Source organism: Hypanus sabinus, chromosome 7, assembly GCF_030144855.1.
Source record: "Hypanus sabinus isolate sHypSab1 chromosome 7, sHypSab1.hap1, whole genome shotgun sequence".
In the NCBI taxonomy this organism is placed as follows: domain Eukaryota; kingdom Metazoa; phylum Chordata; class Chondrichthyes; order Myliobatiformes; family Dasyatidae; genus Hypanus; species Hypanus sabinus.
The window spans coordinates 84,308,805-84,326,171 of record NC_082712.1 but is presented as its reverse complement, the minus strand read 5'-3'; the positions used below and the strand labels follow the sequence as shown (position 1 = coordinate 84,326,171).

Sequence of the window (17,367 nt, the reverse complement as noted above, 5' to 3'; positions counted from 1 at the left end):
GTGTTTCTGTCACTCTCCTTCTCCCCACCTCCTCTAACTCACGTGTGTTTCTGTCACTCTCCTTCTCCCCACCTCCTCTAACTCATGTGTGTCTCTCTCACTGTCCTTCTCCTCACCACCTCTAACTCATGTGTGTCCCCCTGTCACTCTCCTTCTCCCTCACCTCCTCCAACTCATGGTCTGGTACCTCACTGAGAATAGAATTGACTCACTTCTGCCGCTCCGGTGCCCGAGACTCAACACTGTGTCTTCTTTCTGGCTTTACTCGCCAACTGTTACCGAAGGCGTTGACATTTCGGACCACCGTCCCATCTGGTTTCACAAACTCGTTGTTCCTCCGACCGTCGTAGTTCCCACAGAGACCTCGCACGTGGTTTTTGAACGTACTTGGGATCGTGATAACTGTGAGGGAGAGACAAAACTAAATGTCAGTATGGCCATGCCTATCATTCCTGGGTACTGCCAGATTTGGCAATTCTATTGGATGACCTCCCACCTGCTGTCACGTATGGCCAATTTGCTGTTCAACTTTCCTGCCTTGCTTGGCAGAGTTTTCAACTTAAAATTCTCAGTTTCAATACCTGCCATGGCCTTGTTTCCTATCACTTCCAAAACTCTCACTTCATTTTAAAATTTATTTTAGTTATTGAGGTACAGCGTGTAACAGCCCCTTTCAGTCCTTTGAGCCACACCACCCAGCAGTCCCCTGATTTAGCCCCAGCCTAACCACAAGACAATTTACAATGACCAACTGCTACGTCTTTGGACTGAGGGAAGAAATTGGAACAGCATAAGACATAAGACACGTGGAGGAAACCCTCGTGGTCTTGGGGAGAACGTACAAACTCCTTGCAGGCAGCAGTAGGGATTGAACCTGCGTCGCCTGTACTATAGAGCATTGCACTAACCACTATGATAAGTACTGCCACTTGATGCTGTAATTTTAGTGAATGACAGCTTCGGAATTGTTGAAGGAATTTGTCAGGAAAGGTGAGATGACGCCAAAGCGATGTTGAAAATAGATTAAGCACCCATGGAATAAAGGTGCCAGAGCAGGATGAAGGCAGAGAAAGGCTGAGGGATGGTGAACGAGCATCTCTATATAACTGGTTACATGGATTTGACCGAAAGAGCATTCTCTCCATTGCCCCAATGTAGAGATGCCTCTACTTTACTGACAGCACTCATTTATTGATAGTAAAGAGTGTCCTCTGTTATACTCTGACCAAAGAACTGATTGTGGACTTCAGAAATCGTAGGATGAGGGAACACACACCAGTCCTCACTGAGGGATCAGAAGTGCAAAGAGTGAGCAATTTCAAGTTTCTGGGTGTCAACCTTTCTGAGGATCTAACCTGGACTGAATGCGTTAATGCAGCTACAAAGAAGGCAAGACAGGGGCTATATTTCATTAGGAGTTTGAGGAGATTTGGTCTGTCATCAAAGACACTTGCAAATTTCTACAGATGTACCGTGAAGAGATGTACTGTATGGGGGTGGGGGACGACTGCACAGGATCCAAGTAAGCTGCAGAGATTTGTAAACTCAGTCAGCTCCATCATGGGTAATAGCCTCTGTAGTATCCAGGACATCTTCAAGGAGCGATGACTCAGAAAGGTGGCATTCATCATTAAGGACCCTCATCACCCAGGACATGCTCTCTTCTCATTGCTACCATTAGGGAAGATGTACAGAAGCCTGAAGGCACACACTCAGTGATTCTGAAACAGCTTCTTCCCCTCTGACATCCGATTTCTGAATGGACACTGAACCTATGAACACTACCCAACTACTGTTTTTATTTTCTAGTTTTTGCACTACTTAATGAATTTAACCATTTTATATATATATATATATATATATATATATATATATATATAAAATACACACACACACACAAATGTTATTCTCTGTCTACTATTACATATTGCATTGTACTACTGCCTCAAAGTTAAGAAATTTCACGACATATGCCGGTGATATTAATCATGATTCTGATTCATTGTAGAGCTCCCTTGACATTACCTCGGCAGGGCAGAGGCAGAGATCCCTCAACATCACCCTGATGGTACCGAGTTCCCGATAAATTGCCCTGACAATGCAGAACTGCCTTCACACATTACCCTGACAGTGCAGAACTGCCTTCATGCCAGCCGGTGTCTTGAAGGTAGTGTTGAGATACCAGTGAAATGATCATGTCATTACCTGCACTACTGTGGCCATCAAAGTTCACTGTTAGTCCAAAGTCAGTCTCTAGATATATCGTTGAGGACCTCTGATAAATCCTAAGCCCCTCTTTTGGTGCGTATGGTGGGATGATCTTGATACCATCCACCTGGGATTGAGAAACAGAAACAGGTTATACACATTTCCCAAACCACGGATGTCACTGAATTATCAGAAATCTGTGAATAGGGAGTGGATCCAGTGTTGGGGAGATGTTGAGATACAAAGCAGCCATGCTCTTACTGAGCAGCAGAGTAGGTTCAAAGATATAAGCCCTGTAACAAAACTCTTTTCTCCAAGAGACACAACTTTGTTGAATGGTTTGGAGGCTTGCATCCCTCAATGATCCAGAGAGCTACATTGGCTGGAGTCAGGGCTTTGTTCTTTGGCTCTTGGTAGGGTAAACAATGCCAAACAGGTCAAAGGGTAGAGGCCAGACTAAGACCATAAGATATAGGAGCAGAACTAGGCCATTTGGCCCATCGAGTCTGCTCTGCCATTTCATCATGGCTGATCTATATCCCTCTCAGCCCCAGTCTCCTGCCTTCTCTCTGTATCCTTTCATGCCCTGACTAATCAAGAATCTATGAACCTTTGCCTTAAATATACCCAATATTTGGCCTCCACAGCTGCCTGTGGCAAACAATTCCACAGATTCACCACTCCCAGATATTGCAATGAATAGCCGGTAACTTCTTTTTGGAGTTGAGTTTTTGAACTGGTTGTACGACTTGGCATTTTTGTGAAGTCTTGAAATGTCGAAGGTGCAGGATGGTTGTGGCGTAATATGTACAGGCTGAAAGAAGGTGTTGGGGCCTGGGCCGAGTTGAGGTGGAGAATGAGCCAATGCTTGGCCATTGCTACAGTAGATTTGGAGGTGATTTAATGTGACAGAATCGAGGTGAGGCGATGTTGAATTGAGGCAGCAGGTCCTGGGCCTGGACCCGAGAGCAAGGAAAGACCCAAGGTTAGATTGATTTATGGGCCAAGCTGAATTGGGAAGGTTGGGTACACGTTGAAACGGGAGGCGGGGCCCAGGCCTGAGAATGTATCAAAACAGCAGGCCCAGGGGCAAAGACCAAGGAATGACTCGTGGTTTGGCGATTAAAGTGCTGGGCCAGATTGAAAAGAAAAGCCTGACGGGGCCAGAGGTGAGGGATGGACCGGTTCAGATTGCTGCTCTGCGAGGTTTGCTCATCCCTGCACTGAACTGAGGCTGTCGTCTGCAACTAATGGGCTCCTGGATCAGTTGCAGTGATGACTGACTCCGTGGCTGTGAACTCACTTTTGTGAACTTCAGTTCTGAATGCTATTTGCTTTCTTTTATTGTTTGCGCTACTTTTATTTTTGCACATTGGGTGTTTGATAGTCTTTTTTAAAATGGGTTATATTGTTTTCTTTGTCTGTGGCTACCTGTAAGGAGACAAAGCTCAAAGCTGTATAATGTATGCATACTTTGATAACAAATGTACTTTGTACTTTGAAGAGCGTCGTCTCCCTTTGAATGTCAGAGATGCAAAATTGTACTTTCTTGATTTGTTGATCATGAACCTGAAGGTCTGGATGTGAAACTCACCACGAGTTGCCTGTGCTTCATGAGGATGACAGAATGCCCGTAGACATCGACATACACTGCCTCCAGGAAGGAGACATAGCTGTGGAAGATCCTCCGTTTGTTCTTGCCTGAGATGTTGAAGGGTTCCAGGTTGTCTGAGCTGATAGTCTTACTCAGAGTGTACGTGTACCGACCCTGGTAATGGTGTCTGAAGCCATCGAAGGTCCGGTAGTGGGGGTCACCGGCAATGTGGCAGGAGTTGTACTCTGCAGGGTGAGGATGTGAAGAAAGAACCAGATTATATTAAAACAGCAAGATATCTTGGGGGAATACAATCAGTGCACTTGAACCTTGATCACCATTCAAATAGAACACACTCAGATGGTTAGGACACAGTGTTCCACATACATAATGTGTTAAAGAGTATGTATGTATGGGGCTGGCAGGCTGGATGGAGAAGGAGCCAGGCTGGGTTTGGAGGAGCTGACCTGGGTGCAGACAGTGTTGCTGTTGGCTACTTGAAGGCATCGGAGTTAGTGTGCAGTGAAACTGTCTTGGATATTTCTCTTGCAATTGCAAGACCATGTTGGAAGTTGTTTGTGCAGACCTGTTTCCTTGTTTGATGAGAGACAGGCAGCGAGGCAGCAGCAACGCCTCAGTTGCAGCAAGGATTAGGCATCAGGCTATGGGTTGCAGTCCAGGCGAGGAAACGCCAGATGGGGTGTAGTGTGGCGTCCGTGCTTGGTTGAGGACGAGCCTCTCCTGTTGGTGCTGCCCTTTGCTGTTTGATTGGGTGGAATGACAGGCTGGATTGCTGGAAGCATCAACTTGATGGTCTGTCTTGTTGCTTAGGGTTTTGGACTTAAAATATGTTTTCTTGTCTGACTATGTTTCCTTTCTCTTTCTTGCTAATTTGAATGCACGTGTATGTTTTGTACCTTGGCTGTTTCGTTTGGCTGTATCCATGTATGGCTGAATGATAATTCGACTGTGTGAGGCTGGTCTCTTACAATGTATGGTAGTATAAGAGTGAGTGAAGTCTGGTGATTCTGGCCCATAAACACATAAGGAATACTGGAAATGTTGAGCAACATATACAAAATGCTGGTGGAATTCAGCAAGACAGGCAGCACTTCTGGACAGGAGCGGGGGGGGGGGGGGGTGTTCAGGGCTTCCTTCATCGTGTCAGTAGCTTCCTCTCGGTTTTCACTACTGTCAGTCATAGTAGTGGCACAGTAGTGTTGTGGTTAGCACAACGCTTTACAATGCCAGCAACCTGGGTTCAATTCCCGCTACTGTCTGTAAAGAGTTTGTACGTTCTCCCTGTGATCATGTGGGTTTCCTCTGGGTGCTCCGGTTTCCTCTCCGGTTGGTAGGTTGATTGGTCATTGTGAATTGTTCTGTGATCAGGCTAGGGTTAAATCTGGGGTGGTTGGGCAGTGTGACTCAAAGGGCCAGTAGGGCCTGTTCTGCACTGCATCTCAATAAAATAAATAAATAAATAAATCCCACACTCAGATGTAGAAGGAATTCTCATTGCTGTTTGCATAACAATTTTGTTTGACCAGTCAGGGTTGTTAGCCCTGAGCTGAACCCCTAAACCTGGAGGACCAGTGGACCATTCTTAGTCTTTGACCTTTAGGGCATGGGTGACCCTACCAAGAGCCAAAACATAAAGCCCTGACTCCAGCCCACATAACTCTCTGGGTCACTGAGGCACCCTAACATGCAAACCCTACGACAAGGTTGTGGTCCTCTTGGAGGCTGGTGCTTCTGGCTTTCAGTTTTATGTGATGAAGGGTGACCTGCTTACAGTTCACTCATTGGAGCACAGGACATGTCAGAATATGGGTTTCAGACAGCAATGGGTAAAGGGCGAGAGGAGAATGGAGTGGGAATTGGCTGTTTTTCTGGTTTTAATAAGGTATTAATTGGATTAATAAGTTTTTAGCAAGATTGAATTTGCAGTTTTTACTAACACATGGTTTTAATTTTTAACAAGCTTGTATTTTCACAATACTGTATGTTGTGTTAGACTCCACCTACTGGTGGCAAAGCGACATAACAGTTACTATAAGCCATAAAATACAAGGTAGAATTAGGCCGTTTGGCCCGTCGAGACTGCTCCACCATTTAATCATGGCTGATCCAATTCCCTCCCAGGTCCAATCTCCTGCCTTCTTCCCGTATCCCTTCATGCCCTGAAGAAACAAGAACCTATCAACATCTGCCTTGGCTATACCCAATAACTCCACAGCTGCCTGTGGCAACAAATTCCACAGATTCTTCACTCTCTGGCTAAAGAAATTCCTCATCTCTGTTCTAAAAGGATGCCCTCTACTCTGAGGCTGTGCTCTGTGGTCTTAGACTCTCCTACCTTAGGAAACATCCTTTCCCCATCCATTCTTCGAGGCCTTTCAACATTCAATAGGTTTCAATGAGATTCCCCCCACCTGCCTATTTTTCTGAGTTCAGTGAGTACAGTCCGGAGCCATCAAATGCTCCTCATATGATAAGCATTTCAATTCTGGAGTCATTTTCGTGAACCTCCTTTGAACCCTCTCCAGTTTCAGCACATCTGTTCTAAGATAAGGGGCCTAAGATAAGGCTCCCAATACTCAAAGTGAGGCTTCACCAGTGCTTTATAAAACCTCAACAGTATCTCGCTAAAAAAATGTTTGTCTCTGAAAAAAATCACCATCTTGTCTTTTTTTTTCCGCTGAGGTTCTTTCCTTTAGTTCGAATGCTCTGTACAGGTTCCTTTGTTTAAACATTAAATAAATGATTGTAAAGCAACAAGTTTTTACTTTCTCTTGGTCTCCTAAAAGAACCTGGGGTTGAAAGGTCACCAGATCTGACAATGGTTAACCTACTCTCAGGCTTGCAGTGGCGGATGCCATCGTCCACAGCACAAATCGTTTCCTGCTGGCACTTGAACTCTTCGCACAGGTACACTCCACTCTCCACACAAGTGCACTTGCTCTTGCAGTCAGCAGTCAGCCAGGAGTCCCCGACCTGTGAACATATCAGGAGGTTAAAGGTTATGCAGCTGACCTTATGGCATCAGCAGTCAGGGTTCCTGTTGCTGTCTGTAAGGAATTCGTATGTTCTCCCGTGACTGCGAGTGTCTGTTTGTCTATTTCATTATTGAGATACAGTGCCTTTCCAATCTCACTGTCCAGCAATCCCCGATTTATCCTGGCATAATCACAGGACAATTTACAAAGACCAATTAACATACCAACTGGTGCGTCTTCGGCTGTGGGAGGAAAGCGGAGTGCCTGGAGGAATCCTGCGCACGGTTACCGGGAGAACGTACAAACTCCTTACAGGCAACGGTGGGAATCGAACCCCAAATCACTGGTACTGTAAAGTGTTGTGCTAACCACTACGCTACCCTGCCGCACCTCTGGGTGTTCTAGTTTCCTCCCACATTCCAAAGGTGTACTGGTTTATAAGGGTTAGTAAGTTACGGGCGTGCTATGTTGGCGCCAGAAGCATGGCAACACTTATGGGCAGCCCCCAGCACATCCTCGGACAGCATTGGTTGTTGACGCAATCGCTCATTTCACTGAACATTTTGATGTTTCACATGATGGATATTTAACGGTAATCTTTAAAAATGAGTGGCAAAGTGGAGCTACGTCTCTATCAAAGGAGGTGTAAGGTGCTCGTTTCCCTCAACTGGTCAGCAGGAGACCTTTGGGCAAGCTGTAGCACCTGCTTAGCCATCAACCACCCCACCTCCCAATGCCCGTTCAGGGAGCATGTGGTGGATGGTCTTATGAGCAGCTGGGGCATATCACAAGTCCTGGTTATATGACCACTGACACCAGGCAATCTCTGAAGGTTATCGATAATGGCTGGGCTCACCTGTCTTGTAAAGACTCTACCCAGAAGAAGATAATGGCAAACCACTTCTGTTAGAAAAAATTGCCAAGAAAAATCATGGTTGTAGAAACACCATGATCGCCCATGTCATACAACAAGGTGCATAATGATGATATCATACGACATGGCACATAATGATGATGAGACAGAGCTTGACCTGCTGAGTATTTCAACACGTTCTGTTTCATTTTGGATTTCCCTCATTTCTGGAAGTTTTGTTATTTTTATCCAATCCAACATGCTCCTCTGTCACTGCTGTATTAATGTCAGGATGAGGGATTTTGGTTATTGATCAGACTGAAGAGGCAGGGGTTATTTGTGTTGGAACTAAAGAGGAATTTGATGGATTAGGTGACTTTATCACCAGGTCAGAGTGGATCAAAAGAGAGAAACCGATCCCATTACTAGATAGTGCAGACGATGGACAAAACTAGAGGTCATAGGTTAGGGGTGAAAGGTAAAAAGAGGGGCTACTTCTTCACCCAGAGGGTGGTTGGTGAGAATGTGGAACAAGCTGTCAGCACACATGGTGCATACGAGCTCACTTTCAGCACTTAAGAGAAGTTGGGGTAAGTACATGTGTGGGAGGGGTATGGAGGACTATGGACCTGGTGCAGATTGATGGGAGTTGGCAGAATAATAGTTTGGCAAGGACTAGATGGGCCAAGAGTGCTGTAGTGTTCTATGACTCAATAACCATAGTAGTTAGCACAACATATCACAGTGTAGACAACGCTGGTTCGATTCCCACTGCTGCCTGTAAGGAGTTCGGACATTCTCCCTTTGACCATGCAGATTTCCTCCAAGTGCTCCAGTTTCCTCCCACAGTCCAAAGACGTATCAGTTTGTCAGTTAATTGATCTTTATAAGTTGTCCCGTGGTTAGGCTAGGATTAAGTTAGGGGATTGCTGGGTGGCATGACTTGGCAGGGTAGAATGCTGTATCACAATAATTAAAAATAATTTTATAACTATAAAAAGATGCAAGGTGTGAGACTGACTGAAATCAAGCTCACATGCACCACTTGCACTGGCAGCTCGTTCCACACTCTCACCACCCTCTGAGTGAAGAAGTTTCCTCTCATGTTCCCTTTAAACTTTTCACCTTTCACCCTTAGGTGAAGTGTGTGCAGGAAGTGTGTCCAACTGCAGCTTCTGGCAGACTGCATTGAGGGTCTGGAGCTGCGACTGGATTCATACTGGAGCATCCGCGATGCTGAGAAAGTCGTGAATAGCACGTTCAGTGAGTTGGCCACACCGCAGGTAAAGGCAGAAAGGGAAGGGGTGGCCACTAGACAGTGTAGCAGTAGGCAGGTAGTGCAGGAGTCCCATAAGGTCATCTCCCTCCTAAACAGATATACTGTTTTGGATACTGTTGGGGGAGATGTCTCATCAGGGGAAGGCAGCAGCAGCCGAGTTCATTGCACCATGGGTGGCTCTGCGGCACAGGAGGGAAGGAAAAGGAGTGGGAGAGCTATAGTGATAGGGGATTCGATTGTAAGGGGAATAGATAGGCGTTCCTGCGGCCGCAAACGAGACTCCAGGATGGTATGTTGCCTCCCTGGTGCAAGGGTCAAGGATGTCTCTGAGCGACTGCAGGACATTCTGGAATGGGAGGGTGAACAGCCAGTGGTCGTGGTGCACATAGGTACCAACGATATAGGTAAAAAACGGGATGGGGTCCTACAAGGTGAATTTAGGGAGTTAGGAGATAAACTAAAAAGTAGGACCACAAAGGTAATAATCTCTGGATTACTACCAGTGCCACGTGCTAGTCAGAGTAGAAATAGGAGGATATTTCAGATGAATATGTGGCTTGAAAAATGGTGCAAGGGGGAGGATTCAAATTTCTGGGGCATTGGAACCAGTTCTGGGTTAAACAGGTATAAACAGGACGGTCTGCTCCTGGGCTGGACTGGAACCAATGTCCTAGGGGGAGCGTTTGCTACTGCTGTTCAAGAGGTTTTAAACTAATGTGGCAGGGGGATGGGAACAAGTGCAGAGAGACAGAGGGGTGCAAAATGAGGGTAGAAGCAAAAAGTAGTAAGGTGAAAAGTAAAAGTGGCAGGCAGGCAAATCCAGGGCAAAAAACAAAAAGGGCCACTTTTCAACATAATTGTATAAGGGCTAAGAGTGTTGTAAAAACAAGCCTGAAGGCTTTGTGTGTCAATGCGAGGAGCATTCGTAACAAGGTGGATGAATTGAATGTGCAGATAGTAATTAATGAATATGATATAGTTGGGATCACAGAGACATGGCTCCAGGGTGACCAAGGATGGGAGCTCAACATCCAGGGATATTCAATATTCAAGAGGGATAGACAGGAAAGAAAAGGAGGTGGGGTAGCATTGCTGGTTAGAGAGGAGATTAACACAATAGAAAGGAAGGACATTAGCCTGGAGGATGTGGAATTGATATGGGTAGAGCTGCAAAACACTAAGGGGCAGAAAACGCTGGTGGGAGTTGTGTACAGGCCACCTAACAGTAGTAGTGAAGTTGGGGATGGCATTAAACAGGAAATTAGAAATGTATGCAATAAAGGAACAGTAGTTATAATGGGTGACTTCAATCTACATATAGTTTGGGTGAACCAAATTGGTAAGGGTGCTGAGGAAGAGGATTTCTTGGAATGTATGCGGGATGGTTTTCTAAACCAACATGTCGAGGAACCAACTAGAGAGCAGGCCATTCTAGATTGGGTATTGAGCAATGAGGAAGGGTTAGTTAGCAATCTTGTCGTGCCAGGCCCCTTGGGTAAGAGTGGCCATAATATGGTGGAATTCTTCATTAAGATGGAGAGTGACATAGTTAATTCAGAAACAAAGGTTCTGAACTTAAAGAAGGGTAACTTTGAAGGTATGAGACGCGAATTAGCTAAGATAGACTGGTAAATGATACTTAAAGGGTTGACGGTGGATATGCAATGGCAAGCATTTAAAGATCGCATGGATGAACTACAACAATTGTTCATCCCAGTTTGGCAAAAGAATAAACCAGGGAAGGTAGTGCACCCGTGGCTGACAAGGGAAATTAGGGATAGTATCAAGTCCAAAGAAGAAACATACAAATTAGCAAAAAAAAAGCGACACACCTGAGGACTGGGAGAAATTCAGGACTGGGAGAAAACCAGCAGAGGAGGACAAAGTGCTTAATTAGGAAAGGGAAAAAAGATTATGAGAGAAAGCTGGCAGGGAACATAAAAACTGACTGTAAAAGCTTTTATAGGTACGTGAAAAGAAAACGATTGGTCAAGACAAATGTAGGTCCTTTACAGTCAAAGTCCCACACGGGAGATTAGTGTGCAAACTTAAAGCACACGGTATTGAGGGTATGGTATTGATGTGGATAGAGAATTGGTTGGCAGACAGGAAGCAAAGAGTGGGAGTAAATGGGACCTTTTCAGAATGGCAGGCAGTGACTAGTGGGGTACTGCAAGGCTCAGTGTTGGGACCCCCGTTGTTTACAATATATATTAATGACTTAGACGAGGGAATTAAATGAAGCATCTCTAAGTTTGCGGATGACACGAAGCTGGGCGGTGGTGTTGGCTGTGAGGAGGATGCTAAGAGGATGCAGGGTGACTTGGATAGGTTAGGTGAGTGGGCAAATTCATGGCAGATGCAATTTAATGTGGATAAATGTGACGTTATCCACTTTGGTTGCAAGAACAGGAAAACAGATTATTATCTGAACGGTGGCCGATTAGGAAAAGGGGAGATGCAACGAGACCTGGGTGTCATTGTACACCAGTCATTGAAGGTGGGCATGCAGGTACAGCAGGCGGTGAAAAAGGCAAATGGTATGTTGGCATTCATAGCAAAAGGATTTGAGTACAGGAGCAGGGAGGTTCTACTACAGTTGTACAAGGCCTTGGTGAGACCGCACCTAGAATATTGTGTGCAGTTTTGGTCCCCTAATCTGAGGAAAGACATTTTTGCCATAGAGGGAGTACAGAGAAGGTTCACCAGATTGATTCCTGGGATGGCAGGACTTTCATATGAAGAAAGACTGGATCCACTAGGCTTATACTCACTGGAATTTAGAAGATTGAGGGGGGATCTTATTGAAACATATAAAATTCTAAAGGGATTGGACAGGCTAGATGCAGGAAGAAGGTTTCCGATGTTGGGGAAGTCCAGAACGAGGGGTCACAGTTTAAGGATAAAGGGGAAGCCTTTTAGGACCAAGTTGAGGAAAAACTTCTTCACACAGAGAGTGGTGAATCTGTGGAATTCTCTGCCACAGGAAAAAGTTGAGGCCAGTTCATTGGCTATATTTAAGAGGAAGTTAGATATGGCCCTTGTGGCTAAAGGGATCAGGGGGTATGGAGAGAAAGCAGGTACAGGGTTCTGAGTTGGATGATCAGCCATGATCATACTGAATGGCAGTGCAGGCTTGAAGGGCCAAATGGCCTAATCCTGCACCTATTTTCTATGTTTCTGTGTTTCTTAACCCATGACCTCTAGTTGCAATTCCACCCAACCATCTTGGAAAAAGTCTGCTTGCACTTACCCTATCTTTAACCCTCGTAGTTTTGTATACCTCTATCAGAATTCCTCTCAATCTTCTGTGTTCCAAGGAATAAAGTCCTGACCTATTCAATCTTTCCTTATAACTCAGGTCCTCCAGACCCGGCAACATCCTTGTAAATTTTCTCTGTATTCTTTCAATTTTATTTACATCTTTCCTGTAAGTAGGTGACCAAAACTGCACATAATACTCCAAATCAGGCTGGTAGGGAAAGAGCCAGGAATGCTTCTAAGAGCAGCCAAGAGGGACTCAGTAGACTAATAGAATTATTAAAACACCTTCTTTGTTGCAATGTGTCAGCTCCACTGTGTGGTCTTTTGTGGTATAGCAGGTTGAACGCCTCTGACAACATAGAATCTATTCAAAGCTCAAAATAAATTTATCAAATACATCACTATACAACACTGTGATTCATTTTCTTGTGAACATACTCAATAAATCTATAGAGTAGTAACTATAACAAGATCAATGAAAGACTGCCCAACTTGAGTGGTCAATCTGAGTGTAAGGCAACGAACTGGGCAAATACAAATGAAGAAATAATAATAATAATAAATAAGCAATAAATATCGAGAACATAAAGATAATCAAGAGTGCGGGGAGAAGGTTCATTCGTTATGTGCTGTGTCGTATGACATAGGCGATCATGGTCTCATGTCCATGATTGTTCTAGGCAAATTTTTCTACAGAAGCAGTTTGCCATTGCCTTCTTCTGGGTAGTGTCTTTACAAGATGGCCCCAGCCATTGTCAATACTCTTCAGAGATTGTCTGCCTGGTGTCAATAGTCGCATTGACTTGTGATTTGCACCAGCTGCTCATACGACCATCCACCGCCTGGTCGCATGGCTTTACGCGGGGGGGTGGGGGGGGGGGGAGATTTAATGTAAATGCTCTCCATTACAAGTGCCAACTGCTCTTTGTGCACTCTCTACCCTCAGGGTCCCAGCCACTCTTTCACTTCTCCCCACCTACCTGCCTCTATTTCCTTTCTGCCCCCGCTGTCCAACCTGCCCCCATGCCAACGCTGCCCCAGGGTACTCACTGTGTGATAGTTGTTGCTTGTGTCGAGGCAGCCGCAGTTGGTTAGATTCACGCAGGCGTTGTCACTCTGCACAAAACCCCGGTCGCACTCACACCCTTCCACACAGGCTGCAGGAGTTTCGCATTTGGAAGGTGCGTAGATGTCGACACAGGTTGCCGGACAGGGTGTGGCACATTCCACATAATGGCTGTTGGGTGGGCATGCCAGAGCTGTAAAGAAGGGCCCAGGTTAGCATGTCACAGGAGCGAAGAGGTAAACTTGACTCTGTTTTCCTGATTTACCCTCCCACCCCCATACCCACATCTGATTTATTTATTTATTGACATACGGTGTGGAATAGGTCCAATGAACTGTGCCTCCCAGCAAACCCCCTATTTAATCCTAGCCCAATCACAGGATAACTTACAATGACCAATTAACCTACCAGTACGTCTTTGGACTGTGGGAGGAAACTGGAGCCCCCAGAGGAAACCCACATGGTCACAGGGAGAATGTACAAACTCCTTACTGGCTAAGACAGGAATTGAACCCGTGTAGTCTGTACTGTAAAGCTCTGTGCTAACCACTACGCTACTCCTTTATCTGCTCTCTTACATCCCACCTCCTTTAGTCCTCTGGGATTTGTTAATGTCAGCATCACCTCAGCTCAGAGGCTTGATAATTGGCAGGTGGAAGACATCCAATGTTTGAGGCCCAATCGATCAAGTTTCTACCTTCTGCAGACAAATCCCTGCTTTATTTTACAGCGGGGCTCATTACCGGAAAAGAAACCCTTACGTTTATAAATGTCCTTTCCTAATGTTTTATGCAATTCTTTCTATGGGTTTTTTTTCTGTCTCATGGATGTCTGTGAAGAGTAAGAATTTCAGGTTGTATACTGTATATATTCTCTGATATTAAATTGAACCATTGAACTTCAGGATATTTCAAAAGCTTCATAGCCAAGAAACAACCTTCTGGATAGGCACTGTTGTAATGTAAAAAATAGTGGCAGCCTATTTAAGAACATAGCATGTTCTTAGAAAGAACACAGTGCTAATGGCCAATTCAACTGATTCAGAGAAAAATATCACACACAAAATGCAGGTCGAATTCAGCAGGCCAGGCAGCATCTATGGAAAAATGTAAACAGTCAACATTTCAGGCTGAGACCCTTCATCAGGACTGGAAAGGAAGAAGAGAAATCAAAGTAAGAAAGAGGGGGGAGGGGAGGAAGAAGTTAAGGTAGCAGATGATAGATGAAACGGAAAGGCGGAGAGGCCAGCCCTTTATCTCTTTCACCCATCAACCCCAGCTCTTTACTTCACCCCCTGCCCCGCTCCCGGTTTCACCAATCACCTGCCACCTTGTACTTCTTACTCTCCTCCCCACACCTTCTTATTCTGGCTTCTCTCTTCCTTTTCAGCTCTGACGAAGGGTCTCGGCCCGAAACGTCGACTGTTTATTCATTTCCATGGATGGTGCCCAGCCTACTGAGTTCGGTTGTGTTGCTTTGGATTTCCAGCATCTGCCAGTTTTCTCAAGTTCAGGGATAAGTATCAGTCAGGACAGTGGGGAGAAAGCTGCTCTTCTTCAAAGCAGTGCCATGTGGTCATTCATACTCAGGTAGAGTCCCGTGTTAGTATTTCATCCAAAAAATACCACTTCTACAGAATCCTGCTGATGGACAGTAACCTCATTGCACTATATTTTCTGGTGTGAGACTCCAGCCTCCTATAGCACTGAAACCTACTTAGTCACAGTTGTCAGGGCAAAGGCAATGTGAGAGCCCTAGTCGGGAAGTAGAGTGTAGGTGGAAAAGGATGTGGATATGTTTAAAATTATGAAGAAGTCTGCAGATGCTTGAGGTCGAGAGCAACAGAGGAAATGCTGGAGGAACTTAGCAGGTCAGCCAGCATCTATGAAATTAAACAAACAGTCAAAGTTTCAGGCCGAGACCCTTCATCAGGACTGAGAAGGAGGTGGGGGGGGGGGAGGGGAGAATGCCACAATAAAATGATGGGGGTTGGGGAAGGAGGCTAGCCAGAAGGTGATGAGTGAAGCCAGCCGGGTGGGAAAGGTCAAGGGCTGGAGATGAAGGAATCTGATAGGAGAGGAAAGAGAACCATAGGAGAAAAAGAAAGAGGAGGAGATCTGGGGTCGCGTGGGTAAGTAATAGGCAGATATGAAGAGGGGGGAATAGGTGAAGGTGGAGGGTAAATTTGTTTACTGGAAGATTGGAGGTTACCCAGATGGAATAAAAGGTGTCGCTCCTCCACTCTACAGGTGGCCTCATCTGGACTCAAGACGAGATCATGGACATGTCAAAGTGGGAATTAAAATGTTTGGCCACCAGGAAGTCCCACTTGTGGCAGATGGTACAGAGGTGCTTGATGAAGCGGTCCCCCAATTATGACAAATATCGCTAATGTAGAGGAGGCCACTCTGGGAGATTTTTATGGTGGGAGGAGATGGATGGGGGGGTGGAGGGGTACAATTAGGAACTGGAAGTGGGAAGGGTAGGAGAAACTGTGGCTGTTTGGACACCAATGGACCAGGGTGGTCTGAATGATATCTCCGGTGATTGGGCAAAAAAAAAGTCCCAAATTGAGTGATACTCACGGCAAAAGGTGCTGTTCCTCCACTTGATGTCGATGCCCTCACTCTTACACACCTCGATATAAGAGTGGATGTTGTCACAGAGTGAGGAGATCATGCCGTCGTACTCACACATGTCGTACACGCAATTGAGGACAAATGGCTTTGGATCAGCGAGGTGGTGGCAGCCGCGGTACTTATCCGTCAACAGCTCTCGGCAGAAAGCCTCCACCTTGGGCAGGAAGTGTGGCAAACAGCTGGCAGTTAGCTTGTCTCGATTGTCAGGCTGGCACCTGTAGGCAAGGAGGTCAGTTTAAATTGCGATAGGCCATAATGCACACTAGCATCATTACCCAAACAGAGGGAGTCCCAGGATGCAGTTCAGAGTTGGAAATAATTCAGAAAATATGTAGCTCAGGTGGTTGATGGTTGTGTTGTGTTGTTCTTCAATCTTGGCAATTCATTTGCAAACGTTTCATCACCATACAAGAAGACATCATCAGTGCACTGATAATTTGTGGTGTGTCCTCTGAATGTTTTGCCTTTATATATTTTTCAGTCAGCTGATTGGTTGTCATTACAGCACCTGTGATAAGCATAAAGATGATACGTTTCCGTTCTGCCTGGTGATGGACCACACCATCAGATGGTTGATTAGCGGCCTGTAGCAGATGCTTCACCTTAAGCACTCATGGAGGAAGAGTTGCCCCGTGTGGAGGCTTATCTGCAGGTAGAATTCACCCAACGTTGATCACATCTGACCATTTGATGCCCGTAGGTGGTTGGCAGTTGGGTTGAGTTGTATATAAAGGCCAAATATTTGGAGTACACACCACAAGTGAACAACACAGTCAGAACATTCATGTGATGGTTTTTGGAGTCTTTCCAGTTCCAAAGTTCAAAGTTATTAAAGAATACGTACATTATACAACTTTCAGATTCGTTTCCTTACAGGCAGCCACAAAACAAAGAAACCCGAAAGAACCCATTAAAAAAAGACCAATAAACACCCAGTGGGTGTACAGAGAGACAGAAAAAAAACACAAATCGTACAAACAAGTAAGCAAGTAGCATTCTGAAGTGAAGTTCACAGACACGAAGCCAGACATCACTGTAGCCGGAACAGGCCACAACCTCAGTTTGGTGCAGACTGAGCTGAGTACACATCGTGGAGCAGTGAGTGGAAGTGGCCTGATCCTCGTCTCCAACCCTGACACCCAGACCTTTGTAATCTGGCCCAGCGCTTAAATCGCCTAAACCTCAGCTTGTCCCTCACTCTCAGACCTGGGCCCTGTTGCTTTGATACAATCAGGGGCCTGGATCCAGCCCAATGCTTAAATCGATCGAGTTAAGCAGTGGATTCCCTGCTCCAGTCTAAATGAGTAAATCAATAGAGTTTGCTTGAACCTGTGCTGAACTGAGGCCTTCTGAATCAGCTGTAGTGATGCCTGGCATTGTGAATATCAGTTCTGAATTCTGCTTGCTTGCTTTATGGTTTGCACAATTTCTCCTTTTCTCTCTGCACACTGGGTGTTTGATGGTCTGC

The 17,367-nt window shown here is 45.5% G+C and overlaps 1 protein-coding gene across 1 annotated transcript in view; it reads right to left on the bottom strand.

Moving 5' to 3' along the window:
• The window catches only part of LOC132397492 (IgGFc-binding protein-like), a 238,387-nt gene that overhangs the window by 27,566 nt on the left and 193,454 nt on the right, over positions 1-17,367 (bottom strand). Inside the window, 6 exon segments of the mRNA XM_059976322.1 lie at positions 213-402; positions 2,206-2,335; positions 3,803-4,047; positions 6,655-6,796; positions 13,245-13,453; positions 15,846-16,114. Coding sequence (XP_059832305.1) covers positions 213-402; positions 2,206-2,335; positions 3,803-4,047; positions 6,655-6,796; positions 13,245-13,453; positions 15,846-16,114 — 1,185 coding nt within the window.